Below are 21,781 nucleotides of genomic sequence, written 5' to 3'. Positions count from 1 at the left end.
GTGGCCAAATTAAGAGTCAAAATCCCCCAGAATTGATTGGAACATCCCAAACAACAGTGTTAAAACAACCTATGCTTCATTGAGAAAAGACTGTAACACTTTACCTAGAGGGGTGTTCATAAGACCTTTAAAATCATGACATGACACTTGAATAAATGTGATGCGAGACTTTATGTATGCTTATGACAACTGTTATTAAGTGTTAATAACATGCTAATTCATACTACATGCTAATGCTAATTCATACTAGAATCATGCTAACAACATGCTAATTTATGCTAGAAACATGCTAACAACATGCTAATTTATGCTAGAAACATGCTAACAACATGCTATTCCATGTTAGAAACACGTTAATAACATGCTAATTCATACTACATGCTAATGCTAATTCATACTAGAATCATGCTAACAACATGCTAGAAACATGTTAACAACATGCTATTCAATGTTAGAAACATGCTAACAACATGCTAATTCATAATAGAATCATGCAAACAACATGCTAATTCATGCTGGAAACATGTTAACAACATGCTAAGTCATGTTAGAATCATGCTAACAACCTGCTGTTTCATGTTGGAATCATGTTAACAACATGCTAATCAATGTTAGAAATATGCTAATAACATGCTAATTCATGCTAGTTATATGCTAATTCATACTAAAATTATGTCAACAACATGCTAATTTGTGTTAGTAACATACTAAATCATGTTAGAATCATGCTTACAACATTCTAATTGATCCTATAATAATTCTAGTTACACGCTAATTCATGCTAGAGACATGCTAATAACATGCTAATTCATTTTAGAAACATGACAACATGCTTATTCATTAATTCATATTTGAATAATGTTAACAACATGCTACAAACTACAGTCCTAGCATGCTACATGCTACAAACATGCTAGGACAATGCTAATTCCTGATAGAAACATCAGATTATAGTTTGTGTGTGTGCAGAAATACACTTACTGTGTTTACTGTCACTATATACTCCAAATAACTCAATATAAAAGCTAGAAACTAAGATTTTTTTGCACTGCAACTGATAATCAACAGCAAAAATGACTCATTGTCCCTCCTCCCAACAGGGAAACCCAGCAACAATCCAGAATGTATGATTATATGCTGTCATGGCTTTGCAAACATAAATGTGATTATAAAGGAGGTCAATGGGGCAAAAACAGCACCAAAATAACCAAAGGGGCGTCAATTTGCTCAGAGTATATTGAGTGTTTGAACATTTTCAAAGCATTTTCCTAAAATATGTGTCGTAGAAAGATTTGTCAGCAAAATCATTTAATTTGCTGAAACACAGAGAAGGTTGTGGCCAAATTAAGAGTCAAAATCCCCCCAGAATTGATTGGAACATCCCAAACAACAGTGTTAATACAACCTATGCTTCATTGAGAAAAGACTGTAACACTTTACCTAAAGGGGTGTTCATAAGACCTTTAAAATCATGACATGACACTTGAATAAATGTGATGCGAGACTTTATGTATGCTTATGACAACTGTTATTGAGTGTCATTCGCTTAGTTATGACATTTTAAATGCAAACAGGACACTGTTAATGATAACTTGATATAAGCAAATGAAGAGTTCAGATGCAAAACCCTGTAAATCCATCACATCTCTTTTCTTGTAAATGAGCATTTTCTATCAGGCTCCTCTCATCAGGTTCAGTAGTTTCATTTTATATGTAATGATCAGGTTATTAGCAGGTAAATGAAATACCTTTTTTTTTTCATCATGTCACTTTAGACTATTCTTTCGTTTTTAACAAGGGAGATTTTCTTTTGCGTCAAAACCAGCTAAATCCACATCTGCTTTTTATGCAAAAACCTCTAAATCCACCTATCGGGACAAGACAGAGTAATTAGCTGAAAAAGGATGCCATTAGAAATTATTTTACCAAACATTAAACACCTAAAATTAAAAATAGATTAATCTGTCAAGTAAGTGGCGGTTCATTCTGCTGTGGTAAACCAGGGACAAAGCAGAAGGAAAATGAAAGAATGAAATCTGTCAGGTGCACTAACCAATAACATTATAAATGACATTAATTAAATCTGAACAATCTGTTGGCATTTTTTATATTTGGGATGTGGATGCAAGTAGAGCGATGTAAACAGTGTAAACATTGTAAACTAAGCTTGTTAGATTAAAATAATGTAGTCTAAAACATTGTGAAACATCAATATCTGTGCATTGTCCATTAATATAAAAAGCTTATCAGACGAGTAGGTAATATGAAGTAATATAAATCAGGGGTTCTCAAACTTTTCAGCCCGGGACCCCCAAAATAACAATGCCAATGACTCGCGACCTCCACTATTTTCGTAAGTGGTTTTAATCATACAAACGTTGCACACAACACTCACACAAACCAATCAGCCTATATAAACACAAGCATATTGACAACACAAAAAAAGCAACAGTCCCATATCATTTTTATTATGATTATTTTATATTAACCTCATCTAATTAGACTGGTGGGCACAATATTTAAGTTGCATCCCAAGTCTTTTCTTGGTTTAATTTTGGAGACTGCCACTTACACATCATACTCCATGTTTAGTGTCCTGTTTGTATTTTAAATGTACGTGAGTGCTGTAACGGTGTCAGAAAGTTTAGCTAGTGCTGTAAAATCTGGTGCACTGACGCTATTGCTTTGTCATTAATCTAATGTTGCAACCAATGTAAACAACAACAACAACAACAAACCAAAGGCTGATGGCTTTTTGTTTGGATACTGTATTTTTAATGTAACTATTTTTTATCTTCTGTAGGTTATGGATTAACAATGGTAATCATAAAAGTTTATTCAAATTTATTAGATTTTTGTAAATCACCAAGCGACCCCCTCTCATTGTCCCGCGACCCCCGCTTTGAGAACCACTGATATAAATGATGTAGAGTTCTATATATTATATTTATCTGTTAAAAAATGGCTTACATTAGCAAATAAAACGCAAGGTAGGCCTACTGGGCAAAAAGGGGACGTCTCTCAGACAATTTATAGAAGCTGCCATTCATTCATTCTCACCATACTCAGTCTTTGTCTCTTGTTTGTCCTCATAGCATCCACATGGGATAAAAGAAAAGAATCTTAACTTCGTCTTTCGTGAAATGGAGTTGCTGTTTAATGTAGCTATAGTAAATCGGACTCATTCAAAGTAGCGTCGCTGCTCAAAAACACGTTATGAATGCACGCTACACTTCTGACTGTACAGTGTGTTTTCTTTTTCTTATAATGCAGAGAGTTTCGCGGTTATGGACGTTTTCATTTGCCATTCACTGACAGTCGAACAGCCTCATCCAGTTCATCAGACTCCATCTTTTAAAATCGGAAGTGAATCATAATGAAGCCTCATAAAGCTGCTATATTGAACACATATGATTCAATTCGCACCTTCTGATTGGTTCTCGGGATATAGCGGCTTTTGCTGTCAAAGGCAAGTGGCGTTTAGTGGCTTTTGCCAACAAACTGTTATTTCTAAATGTGCTGACGCTGAGATGTGGATGATTTGAAGCAAAAATATTTGTTGATGGTGTGCTACGTGCCCAAAACATTCACTCAGTGTCATTTTCTCATTGTTGGCGGAAGTGGCGTTTAGCGGCTTTTACATCTGAACTCTTTAAATACATCACAACCTGTTTTTGTCTTAGTTATGACAACTTGACATGACCAACACAACAAAACTTGTCATAAATCTGTCATTAACATGGTTGTCATGAGGCTATTATATTTCTACACATTTTTTGGAAACATTTTTAGATAAAATTTACATTTTACATGAGAGAGACAGAGAGAGAGAGAGAGAGAGAGATGTTGATTGTTAAACGTACCGTTTATTCTGATTTATTATTATTGCTTTTCTTTTTTGTTTTATTATTATTCATTTCTTCATTTTCTTCTCGGCTTTGTCCCTTTATTCATTAACTTTTCCAGCATATGTTTTACACAGTGGATACCCTTTCTGCTGCAACAAATCACTGGGAAACGCCCAGACACACATACACACATTTATACACTACGGACAATTTAGCCTACCCAATTACCCTATAGCTCATGTGTTTGGACTTGTGGGGGAAACCGGAGCACCTGGAGGAAACCCACGCCAACACGGAGAGAACATGCAAACTCCACACAGAAACACCAACTGACCCAGCCGAGGCTCGAACCAGCGACCTTCTTGCTGTGAGGCGATCGTGCTACCCACTGTGCCACCGTGATACCTATTTTATTTATTTATTTATTTATTTGTATTTTTGCTATTATTATTAATACTATACTACTATTTACTGTGTTTACTATGTTTTATATATATATATATATATATATATATATATATATATATATATATATATATATATATATATATATATATATATATATACAGTTAAAGTCAGAATTATTAGCCCCCCGTTTATTTTTTATAATATAATAATATAATAATAATAATAGTTTAATAACTCATCTCTTATAACTGATTTATTTTCTCTTTGTCATGATGACAGTAAATAAAATTAGACTAGGTATTCTTCAAGACACTTCTATACAGCTTAAAGTGACATTTAAAGGCTTAACTAATGTAATAAGGCAAGTTATTGTATAATGATGGTTTGTTCTGTAGACTATCAGAAAACAAATATAGCTTAAAGGGGCTAATAATATTGTCCTTAAAATGGTGTTTAAAAAATAAAATCTGCTTTTATTCTAGCCGAAATAAAACAAATAAAACTTTCTCCAGAAGAAAAAATATTTTCAGACATACTGTGAACATTTCTAGCTTTAACATCTTTCAGGAAATATTTAAAAACAAAATATAATTTAAAGGGGGGCTAATAATTCTAACTTTAACCGTGTATATATATATATATATATATATATATATATATATATATATATATATATATATATATATATATGCATGTTCTTTTAATGTAAACTTTATGAATGCTTTGACAATACATTTGTAACATTTGTCATGACAATAAAGCAATTACTGAATTAAATTTATTATTAAATTATTGAGAGAGAGAGAGAGAGAGAGAGAGAGAGAGAGTCAATAGACAGATAGATAATAATGTTTTTTTCCTCCTACTTCCGTGTAATCATGTCTAGACAGGACGTGTCAAGTTTCTGAACATCAAATTTAGTTTTTTATTCACTCTGAGCAACATGTCTATTTGTGTGTGTGTGTGTGTGTGTGTGTTTCCTTATATTGTGTTCAGCAAGGGTAAGGTACTTCACAAAATTAATCAGTTACTGATTACGTTAAGAGGCGGCACAATGGCTCAGTGGTCGAGCAAAAAGGTCGCTGGTTCGAGTCCCGACTGGGTCAGTTGGCGTTTCTGTGTGGAGTTTGCATGTTCTCCCTGTATTGGCGTGGGTTTCCTCTGAGTGCTCCGGTTTCCCCCACAGTCCAAACAACACATGCGCTATAGGGGAACTGATGAACTAAATTGGCCGTAGTGTATGAGTGTGTGTGAATGTGAGAGTGTAAGGGTGTTTCTCAGTACTGGGTTGCAGCTGGAAGGGCATCCGCTGTGTAAAACATAAGCTGGAATAATTGGCAGTTCATTCCACTGTGGCGACCCCAGTTTAATAAAGGAACTAAGCTGAAGGAAATAAATGGATGAGAAAGAAAATATTCCTTTTTCAAACTGTACTGTACATAAATCATATAAACATTTTCATATTAGTCCATATTATTGCTGAAATGAATTAGGAAGTTGTTAAATATAAACTTACACACATTCACACAAGTAAATAAATAGATTCAATGGAGGGCTAAAAGTCTGCAGACTCCCTGTGGGCCTAATAATAAGTAACAAAGTAAATTAGTTAAATTACTTAAAATTAATTAATTAATTTACTTATTTAAATGACCTAAAAATGAAATGAAGTCCCGTACTCTATTTCTTAAGCATACAATGTATAAATTACAGCAACTACTTTGTGACTAATTACACCCAACACTGGTGGAGACCAAATGTCCCCACAAGTATCACAATGCCAGTACATTTGGACCTTGTGGGGACATTTTACGGCTAATAAATCTCACAGAATGTTAAAAATGCAGATAGTTTCATGTGATGCTTTGGTTTATGGGAAAAGGAAGAGAATATACAGTCTGTACAGTAAATACAAGACACAGATAGCGGTACAGGTGTGTGCGTGTGTGTTTACCATAGTCTCGTCTATAGGGTATTTGGTTTTATCTGGAAAAACGCAGGTGGACAGACAGGACACCACCTTCACCACTCCAAACTCATGAGACATGTTCAGTACATTGTCATTGATGTGCACATTATTCCTCTGAAAACAAACAAAGAAACACATTTCTAAACATAAGAGCTGATTTATTTTCTATTTGCCATGATGACAGTACATGATATTAGACTAGATATTCTTCAAGACACTAGTATTCAGCGTAAAGTGGCATTTAAAGGCTTCACTAGGGTAATTAGGGTAAAGTTCGGGTAATTAGGCAAGTCATTGTATAACAGTGGTTTGTTCTGGAGACAATCTAAAACTAATATTGCTTGAGGGGGCTAATAATATTGACCTTAAAATGGTTTTAAAACAATTAAAAATTCCAGCTGAAATAAAACAAATCAGACTTTCTTGAGAAGAAAAAATATTATAGGAAATACAGTGAAAAATTCCTGAATCTGTTCAACATCATCTGGGATATACTTGGAAGATAAATTCAGAGGAGGGGGAATAATTTTGACTTGTACACATGTTATATAATTACCCAGAAGTCCAGGTTCTGTCTCATATTCCTGTAGAGTCCGCCGACCATCGCAGCTAAATGAATGACGTGTGTGGGACGATGCTTCTCAAACGCGGCTCTCGTCTGTTCAGCGCTCCTACAGAAACAGTGGAAATATTGGTGGAAAAATCTTATATTTGAGCATTAAAGGCACACATAAGTATGCGTTGTCTCACACCATCTCTAAATGTTTCATTCAGCTTTTCTTTCCACAACTTTAAGGGATACGGATGTCAGCTATATCAGGCGTTTGTTATTGTAGCTTATAAAAGACAAAGCGCGCAGTACGGTGCATGTGGTGAGCGACTCACTTCATCAACACACACAATCGCCTTTATCTAATTTGCTTAAACTAAGCATTCTACAGTATAGCTATATTTTACAAGCAAGGATTCTGACACACCAACATGCAGCAGACGCTTTACATAAGTTAAATGTGTGAGAAACACGTCAAACTTATGAAATGTGAGGGCTCCTGGAATTAACTTGTCTTTGACAGCTTGTGACATCATCTGGCACTTTCAGTAAGCATGTTTACATGGACACCAGTACTCTGATTTTAATACGATTAAGACAACACTCTGATCAAGAGTCGACCACGTAAACAGTGATGTTTGATTATCTTAAAGGACCACAGACACAAACTGCGGAGGAAACATTTACAGGTTGGTCACACAATGACGTTGAGGGATCTGTGTGCTATAACATGTAACTGGGAATCATGAATGTAACATTCAAAAAGCAGCTCATGTAAACACCTGAAGCATATCATTAATAATAATAAACTTTATTTGTATAGCACTTTTCCAACATACATGCAACTCAAAGTGCCTCACAAACAACAACAAAAAAGCATTAAAACAGACCACATAAACTTATCACATATTTTCAAATAAAAGCATTCATATTAGGGCTGTAACGATACACCAAACCCACGATTCAGTTCGTATCACGATTTTTGACCCACGATTCGATTCGTATCACGATTTTTTTTTTTTTCGTGTGGGGTGGGAAAAAAAAGATTTTTAAAACTATTTTTTATTAAATAACATTTGAAAAATCTTTATAAACTAAACATCAAAGAACAATATTAACTATGCAAATTATTAACAATATAAATAGCCATATCTAAAATAAATAAATAGCCAAAGCTATATCACTTCTGTTTTCTTTGTAACAAAATACTGTTGAAAAACCAAACAGAACTGAACTCCATTGTGTAGATGGTTCAAGCATGTTGAAAATTATTTTTCAATCAAGTTCTCTTACATAGAAAAAGTAAATTAAATCGCTACTAGGGATGCTCATTTCGTTAATTTTGCTAAACGACAACCGCCGCTTATTAATCGGTTATTAACGGTGAACTGGTCAGATTACTATTAATTTTATATTAAACAAATTGACGTGTCTATTTTGTGTCTGACACATTAAATATTGCATTTTAAAATACTGATTTATTTTTATATATTAATAGCGGAACAGAACAACAGAGCATCTTCACGCACCTGCAGTGTTTTGCACAGAAGAGCAGAATAATCTAAATAAAATGAATAAAATAAATAGGACTGCCCTAAATTATTTTCACTTAAATAATGAATTTATTTTACAAAACGAAAATACTGACTGATTCTTTTTAATAACCGGCATAGGCTTTTTTTTCCCAATCATATGTTTTTTCTTCCGTCAAATAAAAATAGCTAACTTCCTCAAATTGCCCGCTCCACGGAATATATGCATTTATTTAATGCCCCGCTGTTATTATTATAATCACAAAACCTTTTACATTTTAATAGAAATCATTATTTTAAAGAATATGTCCTGATATAGCCTTTGGTTTCCTCTCTCTCCCTCGCGGTTCAAGTGCGCGCGCTGCGTGATGAAAAGACAGCAACAACGCGCGCATATGTAGACTTTTTGTAAAAAGTTTTGTTGTTTAAATATGATACTGCATTAATCTGAGTACATGCTTTAAGCTGTAGAATAAAAAGTAAAGCCTATTTGTTGCGTTTATTATATATAGATAAAATGCGTACACCCTACAAACTTGTGTATTCATACGCAATTTTAAAAAGATGCGTCTTAACACGCTTTTTAAAAACATGAATACTTGGAGATTCTTTCACTTCAAGAGGGAGACAGTTCCAAATTTTTGGAGCATAATGGCTAAAAGAAGTGCCGCCAGATCGCATCCGATTTACAGGATAAAATTCTAAAAGTCCAGCACTAGAAGAGCGTAGCAAACGGTTTGGATAATATTTTGTTAAACAGTCAGAAATGTAGGAAGGTGTCATGTTGTGAAGTGCTTTATAAACTAATAAAAGAATCTTAAAATCTATTATTTGGTGCACGGGTAACCAGTGTAATTCTATTAATACTGGTGTGATGTGCTCTCGTTTCTTCAATTTCATTAAAACTCTGGCTGCTGCATTTTGTATCAATTGCAACTTCATTGTAGAACCCTTAGGTAGACCAGTATAAATAGCATTGCAATAATCAAGCCGAGAGAAAATAAAAGCATGTATTAATTTCTTAGCATCATCAAAAGATAGAAAAGAACGAATTTTGCAATATTTCTTAATTGATAAAAACATGTTTTTTTAACGTGATTGATTTGAGATTTAAAAGTGAGATCACAATCGAAAATAACACCCAGGTTCTTTAATTCTTTCTTGGATTGTAAACCTAGAGAACACAATTCTGCTTCAACCCTCTCTCGCTCAGGTGTTTTGCCCACAATAAGAGTTTCTGTTTTATCTTTATTCAACTTTAAAAAAATTGCAGTCATCCATTGTACAATATTGGACATGCAGTTGGACAAATTTTCCATTGTCGTATTTAGATTAAGGCAAATCATTAGACCCCTGATGTCCATGTAAAAGTAGTCACAAGCCCCAAACCCAGACAAAAGGTGTTCCCCGATTTTGATGACAGCCTTTCCACAGGTTAGTACTAAGCTAATGTAATGTTAATAGCATGATGCAAATCTTGCATTCATGCTAACAAACAAATGATCATAATAAATATATTAATGCAATTTAAATACATAAAATATGAATTGATGTTTACTTTAAACGTATTATAAATATATATTTATATTGTTTAATTATAATGATTAAAATATATATATTTTTTGCCAAAAAGTATTGGTTCAGGCACCGTTTTGGTACTGGTACCATTTTAAAAGTATCGATTTAGCACTGGTATCGAAATAAACCCAAACGACACCCGACCCTACTCATCAGTGAACAGCGCCAGAGCATTAGAGCCAATCGCAGCTCTTTGTGTTGAGCACATAACCAATCAAAGGGGTGTAAGAACTTGACAAGGCTCAGAAAGCGAGCAGGATAATATTTACATTTGTTTATTTGCAGTAAATGCTCATGTTATTCTGTGTTTTTAAAGGGACAGTTCATATATCTGACTGCTTGGATTAAATGGCAAAATTGTATTACAAATAATACATAACCATATTTATATTTTTAAATACAAGAACTGTTGTGCTCATTTATTCATTCATTTTCTGCCGCTTTTCCAGGGCCAGGTCGCGGGGGCCGCAGTCATCCACACTTCGTCCCGCTCTTCCGGGGGGATCCCGAGGCGTTCCCAGGCCAGCCGAGAGACATAGTCCCTCCAGCGTGTCCTGGGTTTTCCCCGAGGCCGCCTCCTGGTGGGACATGCCTGGAACACCTCCCTAGGTAGGCGTCCAGGAGGCATCCGAAACAGATGCCCGAGCCACCTCAGCTGACTTCTCTCGATGTGGAGCAGCAGCGGCTCTACTCCGAGCTCCTCCCAGGGGGCAGAGCTCCTCACCCTATCCATAAGAGTGCGCCCTGCAACTCTTCGAAGGAAACTCATTTCGGCCGCTTGTATCCGAGATCTTGTCCTTTCGGTCATGATCCAAAGCTCATGACCAAAGGTGAGAGAAGAAACGTAGATTAACCGGTAAATCGAGAGCTTTTCCTTTCGGCTCAGCTCCTTCTTTACCACAACGGACCGGTACATCGACTGCATTACTGCTTCCACTGCACCAATCCGCCTGTCAATCTCACGCTCCATCCTTCCCTCACTGGTAAACAAAACCCCGAGATACTTGAACTCCTCCACCTGGGGTAAGGACTTTCCTCCAACCTGGAGATGACAAACCACCTTCTTCCGGTGGAGCACCATGGCCTCGGACTTGGAGATGCTGATTCTCATCCCAGCCATGACACACTCGGCAGCAAACCGCCCCAGTGCATGCTGAAGGTCCATGTTGGATGAAGCCAACAGAACAACATCGTCTGCGTATAACAGATGAAATCCTGTGGTCCCCAAACCGGACCCCCTCCAGCCCAAGGCTGCGCCTTGAAATTCTGTCCATAAAAATGATGAACAGACTTGGTGACAAAGGGCAGCCCTGCCGGAATCCAACATGCACTGGAAACAAGTCTGACTTATTGCCGGCAATGCGAACCAGACTCCTACTCTGTTCATACAGGGACGAGACGACCCTCAACAGAGTGCCTCTGACCCCATACTCCCCGAGCACCCTCCACAGAATGCCACCAGGGACACGGTCGAATGCCTTCTCCAAGTCCACAAAACACATGTGGACTGGTTGGGCATACTCCCATGAACCCTTGAGCACCCTGGTGAGGGTATAGAGCTGCTCCAGTGTTGTGCTGTGAAGTAAAATATAATTGTGTATGGAAAGCATCGTCAATGCACCATGATGCACTGAGATATCGAATTGAACCAAATCGATAACATGATAATCGTAACCGAACCGTGAGACCAGTGTAGGCTCACACCTCTTACATCCATAGTCATTTTTCTATTCTTTTATGGAAGTCAATGGGTTCCAGCAACCAGCATTCTTCAAAATATCTATTTTGGTTTGCAACACAAGAAATTCATAAATGTTAAAAAGCACACAGGGGATGCTGAACCATCCCTTCAACAACCTACTAAACAGCAGCTATTTCTAATCTTCTGAGTAAATCAATATTCTATTAATAATATACAGCTGAAGTCAGAATTATTAGCCCCCCTGAATTATTAACCCCCTGTTTATTTTTTCCCCAATTTCTGTTTAACGGAGAGCAGATTTCCTCAACACATTTCTAAATATAATAGTTTTGATAACTCATCTCTAATAACTGATTTATTTTATCTTTGTCATGATGACAGTAAATAATATTAGACTAGATATTCTTCAAGACACTTCTATACAGCTTAAAGTGACATTTAAAGGCTTCACTAGGGTAATTAGGCAGGTTAGGGTAATTAGGCAAGTTATTGTATAATGATGATTTGTTCTGTAGACTTTTGAGAATAAAAAAATAGCTTAAAGGTGCTAATAATATTAACCTTAAAATGGTGTTTAAAAAATTGAAAACTGCTTTTATTCTAGGCGAAATAAAACAAATAAGACTTTCCTCAGAAGAAAAAATATTATCAGACATACTGTGAAGATTTCCTGAATCGGCTCAACATCCTTTGGGAAATATTTAAAAAAAGAAAAAACATTCAAAGGGGGGGTGAATAATCCTGACTTCAACTGTACATACGGCTGCACTAAAATGTTAACCTTATCAGCTCAGTCAGTCGAGTGACGGTTATGGATATTGCATGTGTATTTTCTAAACGGTGCATGACTGTTATATATGTGATGCATGGTTGATTTTTGTGTAGAATGTGTGTGTGACGTCTTTACTTACACAAGATTGGCCTCTTTGGATGACAGGAATATCCATTCTTCTCCTTCTCTTCCTTCTCCCTCTTTCACCACTCGCTCTATCGCTCGGCCCACCAGCCCACTGCCACCGGTCACCAGCACACGCATCGGCCCGTCCGCCTGACACACACACAGACAGAAAAAAAAATAAAAAAATCGGCTTTCAGGACACTTCAGGGGGTAACTTTCTTTAAGAGTCGGGGGGTGAACACTTTTGAACAGAATGAAGAGGTGTGGGTTGTTGCGGTGACGTTTACTGTCACACATGACTATAAATATGGTGGCTAGATCTCACTTAAACTTCTTCTTCCGTCTTTTAATGTCCATCTCCTTTTAAACCATTCAATCTACAGCCTTCAAACTTTCGTCAGACCTTCAGACTGATCTGACTCCTGTTGCTATATCTTTTCTGACTGATCCGACTTTTGGTTTTCTAAAAAAATTACCCGGAAATTTCCGAAAAGTCCCATAGACTTAACATTGGGTCACACTTTGTGAGCTCATAACTCTGCATCAGACTGTCCTACAGACTAGAGTCAGGCCTCATTTAACCCAGACGAGCCAGCAGCCAACCACTGATGACCTTTAGACTTACTAGCCACTCTCTAGCAACCAATTTCAGCACCCTAGCAACTGTTCCAGACAGTGACTAGCTGTTCTAAAACTTATGATGCTAAAAATGCTAACAATTCGAACATGCTACTGACATGCTAATCTTGCTAGTAACATACGAACACATGCTCATTTATGCTAACAACATGATTATTCATGCTAGAAACATGCTAACAAAATGCTAATCCATGTTAGAATCATATTAATAGCATGCTAATTCAAGCTAGAATCATGTTAACAACATGCTAATTCATGCTATAAACATGCTAACAACATGCTAATTTATGTTGGAACAATGTTAATAACAGGCTAATCAATGTTAAAAACATGCTAACAACATGTTAATCAATGTTAGAAACATGCTGATAACATGCTAGGAAAATGCTAGTTCATGATAGAAACATGATAATGTGTGTTGGAATTATGCTAACAACAAGCTAATCATTGTTAGAAACATGCCAATAACATGGTAATTTGTGCTAGAATCATGTTAGTTACATTTTAATTCATGCTAGAATCATGCTAACACCATGCTAATTTGTGTCGGAAACATGCTAGAAACATGCCAATTCATGTTGGAATCATGCAAACAACATGCTAATCCATGCTAATAATGTGCTAATTTGTTAGAATCATGCTAATTTGTGCTAATTCATGCTAGAATCATGTTAATTTGTGCTAATTAATGTTAGTAACATGCCAACAATGTGCTAATTTATGCTAGAAGCATGTTAGTTACATGCTTATTCATGCTGGAAACATGCTAATTTATGTTGGAACAATTTTAATAACATGGTAATCAATGTTAGAAACATGCTAGCAACATGCTAATCAATGTTAGAAACATGCTGATAACATGCTAATCAATGTTAGAAACATGCTAATAACATGCTAGGAAAATGCTAATTCATGATAGAAACATGATAATTTGAGTTGGAATCATGCTAACAACAAGCTAATCATTGTTAGAAACATGCCAATAACATGGTATTTTGTGCTAGAATCATGTTAGTTACATGCTAATTCATGTTGGAATCATGCGAACAACATGCTAATAACGTGCTAATTTGTTAGAATCAAGCTAATTCATGCTAGCATCATGCTAATACATGCTAGTATCATGCTAATGCATGCTACAGTCATGCTAGTTTTGTGCTATTACCAACCTCAGACACAGGGATCAACTTTAAATCTGTTTACTGACTTGCTTCAGTCTTTAAAGTGGTCACGTTGTTGACTGCAGGGATCTTAAACATTCTTTTAGCCAACTTGATGCTTTTTCAAACTAAATAAACTACTTCAACAGGATTTCTCAAGCCACCATAAAGTTTGTCCTCAAACTTTAACTAGTTACTATTGTTATCATTTAAAATGCAGTAAATGGTGAAACATTTCACTGAGTTTTTGGTTTGTCGCTTTACATTTCTGTGTCCATTTATCATAATGTCACTTTTTTATATCATATTTTCTTTACATAATATCAATTTGAATAGATTTGACCGCAAACAGTACTGAGAACCACATTAATTTTTTCAAAACTTGAGGTAAATTATCCACTGTTGCTCTCATAGCTGCTATTAAACTCATGAAAAATTATATTCACGCTAAATATTCACGCTTATGTTATTATTTTAACATACTATTTTAATGCATTAGCCCATCAGTAGCCTGCCTTAACGTCCATTAAATGTCATGTACATTCAGCTTTGTAGTCATTGAAGTAAAAACACGAAATTGGATATTTGGTTTAAAGCAGAAACCCTGATCATGTTTCCTTCTGCGAATGTTTAAAGTTTCTGCAATTGTAGTGACACTGAAATTAGCCTCAGGGTGTCTGAAAACCTGTGAATAACTGAACTTCTGCAACAGTCTGAAACCAAATATTCATTTAGCTTTACATACAAATGTTTTTACGATGACATTTTATAAATCACCAAGAACCAATAATATCATCCTAAATGCTCTGCGGAAGAAAAACACAGTGTTGGGGGTAAAAAATATCAGTAAATTAACATTTTTACGTCATATTTTTAAAATTTACTTCTGCTTTTTGGTTGCATTAGGAGACCTTAATCTTTTCCCCAACAACATTTGATGTTAAAAGGTTATAAAAATTGTATTTAAAATGTTTAATAATTGGAAGTTATTTATTATCTTGGTGCTGTTGTATATTACAGTACACTAGACATTTTAATGTCACTTAAATTTCTGCAAAAAAACAGCTCGACAGGATAAAATCTGAATGATTTTATTAAATATTTTAGTAACACTTTAAAATAATGCTCCATTAATTAATGTATTCACTAACATGAACTAATAATGAACAATATGTGTACAGCGTTAATTAATAATCATAGTTTAGCGTTAACCAATGCATTATTAACATCCAAAAAGTGCTCCTTAACATTAGTTAATGCTCTGGGAGTTAACGAATTAACAATAGCCCCTTTCACACATACAGACCTTTCCGGAAAATTGCCGGCAATTTTCCGGAAAGGTTGTATGTGTGAACAGGTCCTTTTTGAAAATACCGGTAAATTCGTTCTGGCTATTTTCCGGAAAGAGAAGTTGTAACATTACCGGTAATTTGCCGGAATGCTGCGCTGTGTGAATGCAGAAGGAAGATTGCCGTAATAAGCGCGTGCACGTCTAGAACGTGCTGACGTGAGACGTCTGCTTTAGCCAATCACAACAGTCAGACGCATTTACGTCCGCGCGGTTTGTGAGAATAAAAGCTTTTGAATATGTTTCCAGACACATTTAGCTGCTAGAAGTTAGTCAGATCACGTTTATATGTTCTTCTTAATGCCAACTGTGTAAATAATCATCGATGAGATGCTTATGCAGGGTATCTGCACATTTTTTAACAAAAAATTTAAGACCTTTTAAGACCTTTTTAAGTCCTCTAAAATGAAAATTTAAGACTTTACCTAAAAAAAAAAAACAGGAAAATGTTCAGTGTGAACACAGAATGATGTGGTGAAGTATGGCGGCAAATCAATGGCAATATAAATCGAGCGCAGCGGTGATGTTTGCGCGCGAGGAGAAGTGAACCGTGAGCAGATTACTTGGTTGACTTGGTTTACTTGTTATCTCTAACGCTATTGGCTACTGTGCCTTTCCGGAAGTTAGCCGGGATTGGACGCAAGTTAAAAGATCATGCCGTTAAATATATATACAATTTGCAAGTCATAATCATAAGAAACTTTCTGAGAACTTTATGAACTTAATGAGGATTCAATCTCGAGAAACAGTCAAATAATATCCAAAATAATGACTTGCATTCTTGTAACATGACTTTCTGAACCCATTTGATTTGTCCGTGCAGCACTTGTCTGGTTTGTTGTATTTTACTTCATTATTAACCACAACAGCAGTGCTCATTATTACACTTGGGGATGATCTTTCTAGGAAATATTGTCTTCAGAAGAGTTTATTTGCGTTTTAGATCTTTATAGATAATTATAATTAATTTATCTTTATAGATAATTGTTAACATTGTTTGTAATATAGATCAGTGTAAAATATATATATCTATATATGTTATATATATTTTTCAATCTCATTTTTAGTTAATGATTGAATAACCTGCATATAAAGACTTCAATCAAAAATGATTAGCCCAATTAAACATTAAAAATACAGTGACAGACATTCAGATGGGTTTTTATCGCCACCTATTGAGCAACAATTTAATTTCTACAATCTTCGTTTGGCTTTACTCACTATCCATTACATCATTCCACTTCAGAGGCATATAAATACTACTTTCTATACGACAGGCCCACATCTTAAAGGTCACATATGCAGTTGAAGTCAAAATTAGTAGCCCACTTTTTTCTTGTTTTATTTCGGCAAGAATAAAAGCTGTTTTAATTTTTTAAAACCCATTTTAAGGTCCATATTATTACCCTCTTTAACCTATTTATTTTTTTCGAAAGTCTACAGAACAAACTATCGTTATACAATAACTTGCCCAATTACCCTGCCTAGTTAACCAAGTGAAGCCTTTAAATGTCACTTTAAGCTGTATAGAAGTGTCTTGAAGAATATCTAGTCTAATATTATTTACTGTCATCATGGCAAAGATAAAATAAATCAGTTATTAGAAATGAGTTATTAAAACTATAATGGTTAGAAATGTGTTGAAAAAAATCTTCTCTCCGTTAAATAAAAATTAGGATAAAAATAAACAGGGGGCTATTAACTCAGGCGGGCTAATAATTCTGACTTTAACTGTATAGTGGAATAACAGACTAATGGCAATATATTTACTATAAACCTTTGTACTTTATGCACTGCATGCATGTATAGCCTATTTTGTATACTATTGTCCATCCAATTTATTCTGACTTGTTCTTCACAGAAAATGAGTCAAGGACAATGAATCTTAGAAAAAAAAAGATTTTTGTAAATTTGAACACGTTTAGTTTGAGTTCAGTTTAAATGTAGGTGCTAAACTTCATCAAATGGTTCAAAACACATTTAAAGTCTGAATTATTCGTCCTGATTTAATAGCCCATGTATATTTTCCCCAATTTCTGTTTAATGGAGAGATCTTTTGCCACATGGTATAACTCTCTCTTTCTCTCCCAAGTAATAAAGTTTGTTACAGAAATATATCTCATTATTTTGATATGTCATTATATGACTTGGTCATGATGGTAAGAATAGGCATTATTATGAGATTAATTATTACAAGAAATATCTCATTATTGAAAGTAAGTCGTCACCTATTATTACTGAGAAAGTAAGTCTATGTTTCACACTGTGACATTATGATAAGATTTCCTATATAATTTTATTTAACGGGGAAACTAGCTTACCTGCGTCCAATCCCGGCTAACTTCTGGAAAGGTAGAGTAGCCAATAGCGTTAGAGATAACAAGAAAACCAAGTCCCGCCTAGGACTCACAAAAATCTAAACTGTTTCGCGCGAGCAGAGAGAAGAACCAGCGAGCGAGCGGAGAGAACTGATCGCGCGCGCGCTGTAGGCATGACCTCGCTCGCGAGAGCGTACATCGTGCGCACAGATGATAATGTGCACGCGCGGGACTTGTTTTCTCGCGCTGGATCAGTTGAGCGCGCGCGTGAAGATCCCCTGTGCGCTCGCGAGCTGTAGTTTTCTCGCGTGTAGACCTGTAATCTGCTCACGGTTCACTTCTCCTCGCGCGCAAACATCACCGCTGCGCTCGATTTATATTGGCATTGATTTGCCGCCATAAGACGAGTCGGACATGATATTTAAGATCCCACATGAAATTTAAGACCTCCTTATGGAAAATTACAGAATTTAAGACATTTTCAGACCTTAAAAATCGAAAATTTTATTTAAGACATTTTAAGACTTTTTAAGGACCCGCGGGGACCCTGTTATGATAAGCCGTTGTTTGTTTACCTTCAAGCTTTGCGTGCGCCTGTGAGCGCCTGCACACGCACATATTATGAACATCTCGACATGAGAAAGTGATCCTGCGAAAGTTGTTCACAATATTGATCATCCACAGAGTTTGTAATTTAGTCAAATGTTTACAAACACAAGCGCAGCCGTTTAAAGCTCATTTGTGGTGAATGATGTCAGAATTTATCTGTATTTTGGAATGGATGTGTGAATGCTCTTTTCCGGAAAATTTCCGTAACGTCCTCGCCTGTGTGAACAGCGCTTTTTTCAATATACCGGTAAAGTCGTTCCGGAAATTTTCCAGAAATTTACCGGTATCACTGTGTGAAAGGGGCTAATGACTTTTCAGTACACAACATTGTATTCATAAATGACCATGTATTTTCTATAACTTTGTTAACAAAGATGAATAAATTCTTTAATAAATGTATCGTTCATTATTGTTTATGTTAGATATCTATGCTTTTATGCTGTTTTAGGCAGGGTTTAAACTACTTATTAAAAACAAAACATTTCTGTATGACTACAAGGGCTAACACTTTAAAAGTTTTTACATATCAACATGCCTGGAATTTAGTTTTTCAATAAAAATGAAATGTGAAACACTGTTGTTTTGTATTGGTTTATTGAACCAACAATAATTAAGTTGAAATGTTTTATAATGCATGACTAGCATAGTATGTATTACATTTTAATAAAGTATATGAATAATTACTGATAAAGCAAGCAAAAAACACACAACTCCTGAGCCAGTGTGAAATTGTTAACACTTTTGAAAATGTTACTTTAACTCTGGCCGGTGTGGATTATATATACACCGGTAAAGTGTTAAAATTAACTCTCTCAGAGTTGAATTAACACTGTTGATTTTGCCGTGAATATACATTAACCAACATTCATGAATAATCATAGTTTATAGTTAACTAATGCATTATTAACATCCAAAAAGTGCTTGTTAACATTAGATAATGCACTGGGAGTTAGCTAGAATGGCTTGATTCATGATTGACCATGTATTTTCTTTAATTTTGTTAACAAAAATGAATAAACACTTTAAAAATTTATTGTTCATGTAAGTAATAACTATAAACAAAATATTAAAGTGTTGGCAATACTTTGTTAACTTTTATATTCGTTAATTAAAAGTACTGAAATAAACAAACCACCGTGTGATTTCGACTGAAAAAGATCACTTGATTAATTCACTTGTACCTTTGGACTGTGGGGGAAACCGAAGCATCCGGAGGAAACCCACGCGAACGCAGGGAGAACATGCAAACTCCACACAGAAATGCCAACTGAGCCGAGGCTCGAACCAGCGACGTTCTTGCTGTGAGGCGACAGCACCACCTACTGCGCCACTGCTTCGCCCCAAAAATAGAAGTTATATTACAAAATACTGTTTTAAGCTAACATCGTTTGTGTTGTATCTATGACTAAATGTAAATGTAGCTTGTTAAATGTAAATTAGGGCTCCGACAATAACGGCATTGTTAATTATTGACCGAACACCATTGTCAATCACAATAAAAGAAAAGTTTCACACAAAGTGCTATAGATTTATTAAAATGCCTTGGAAGAAAAGCCAAAAAGGTTATTTTCAATCGAGCTTTTGTTTTGAATCAGTGGTTCATGTATCAAACAGGCATGGTCACATAACTTCAGTAAACAAGGCTTTGTTACGTCATTACCGTTTCACGTTACAATTATTCTGTTTCTCCACTAGAGGGCGATCTGTGTAATACTATAAAAATCAACATGAATCAAACAAACTCATTCAGTTTGCCCCCAGTGGTGAATCACTGAACAAGTTCCATAGTGTTTACCTGATCTCGGGTTAGTTTTACAAGTTTGTGAAATGAAATGGAAGTTTTTATTGATGGAAAACCATAGTCAATAACGATTAAATAAAAATTAAAAAGCAAACATGGTGGCTCAAAATTTTCAGGCGCAACTAGTTGAAAACATTCTCAACCCCGCGTCACGCACTTTTTATGTGCTCTTAAACCTAATTTATATTTTCGTCTGACGCCACATCGCAGATCTACGCTGACTGCGTGCACAGTTCAAAAATGTGGCAGATTAATTCCTACTATTAAGAATATTTATTATTGTCAGTCACTTTAAACATTATAAATAGTCTGAACATTAACACTGTACTGTTTATTTGTATATAAAAACACTAAAAAACATCAACATTTAAATAAAAATGTTCTTTAAAAGTTAAAAATAGTAGGATACTGTTCTTAAAAAATAAAAAATCCTGTACTTCAATGTAAAGTATTAACATATAGTAGCCAACTCAACAACACCTGAAAATGTTGCCTGGATTTCGGAAATATAGCCGATATGTCATCATATATTTATTTATTAATCATTTTTGATAAATTTTGAAACATATGTAGCATGTGCACATGACATATTTGATTCCTCCGCGTACCACTAGAAGGAAGCCCACAGTTGTACCACAGTTTGAGAACCACTGCTTTAAAATGACAGGGGCGGTCAAAAGAAACCCACCGTAAAGTCAGACGGACAAACAGAGAAGTTTCTGGATCTATGTTATATCATTAATATCGCTCAAGATTTTTAAACTAATTATTTTTATCACTTATTTTAATGATTATAAAGATTTTTAAAACCATTCAAGATTTATAGTGAATCAAACTTTGAGGCATCACCTGCTTTTCTTGATGTCCCAACAAAAGCAATGACAAGTGATTGTCCAACGTTCACACTTTACCATTGCACACACTTTGTAACATTTAATTTATCGTTAAGAGACTCTCATGTTTATTTTTATTATGAAGAGATGAGATATTTTGTTTAAATATTTTTGCTTTTGACTATTTAAACTATTTGCCTTAGTAATGTTGGTAAATTAAAATAAAGTGGTTAAATAAACAAAACAAAACAAAAAAAATAACATTTCCAAATGGATTTCAGAAAATATTTAAGAATTATTGATACCCAATGATATGTAAAAATGTTATCTGGCTATTTTTGTTGCTGTATCGCCTAGCCCTAATGTAAATACAGGCCACTGTAAGTCATCTTGAGCCATCTTTACCTGATAGACCAGTTTCAACGGCTCCAACACAGAATATTAAATTAATATGACATATTTTAAAGCAGGGATTTTATCTGTATACATTTTTCTGGAGTATGTTTAATGATGATGGAGTTGTAGCACTATATGTTTTCATCCCCCATGGGGAGACACCATGACAACGTGTTTACCGTGGACGCGTAT

General features: G+C 35.2%; 2 protein-coding genes across 6 annotated transcripts in view; both read right to left on the bottom strand.

Moving 5' to 3' along the window:
• Nucleotides 1-21,781, bottom strand: part of arhgap39 (Rho GTPase activating protein 39) — a 297,088-nt gene that overhangs the window by 121,316 nt on the left and 153,991 nt on the right. The window lies entirely within an intron of this gene.
• Nucleotides 1-21,781, bottom strand: part of gfus.2 (GDP-L-fucose synthase, tandem duplicate 2) — a 33,489-nt gene that overhangs the window by 11,067 nt on the left and 641 nt on the right. For 3 of the 4 annotated variants that reach the window (XR_012395467.1, XR_012395466.1, NM_001003528.1), the window contains 3 exon segments: nt 12,499-12,635; nt 6,782-6,896; nt 6,211-6,339 (listed from right to left, as the gene is read on the bottom strand). Coding sequence is in view for 1 of the 4 variants with exons in the window: in NM_001003528.1 (NP_001003528.1) it covers nt 6,211-6,339; nt 6,782-6,896; nt 12,499-12,635 (381 nt within the window). In the remaining 3 variants the exon portion in view is untranslated. 4 annotated transcript variants of the gene reach the window in all.

The sequence above is a fragment of the Danio rerio genome, chromosome 20 (assembly GCF_049306965.1).
Source record: "Danio rerio strain Tuebingen ecotype United States chromosome 20, GRCz12tu, whole genome shotgun sequence".
Classification (NCBI taxonomy): Eukaryota; Metazoa; Chordata; class Actinopteri; order Cypriniformes; family Danionidae; genus Danio; species Danio rerio.
This window is presented reverse-complemented; position numbering and strand designations above follow the sequence as displayed.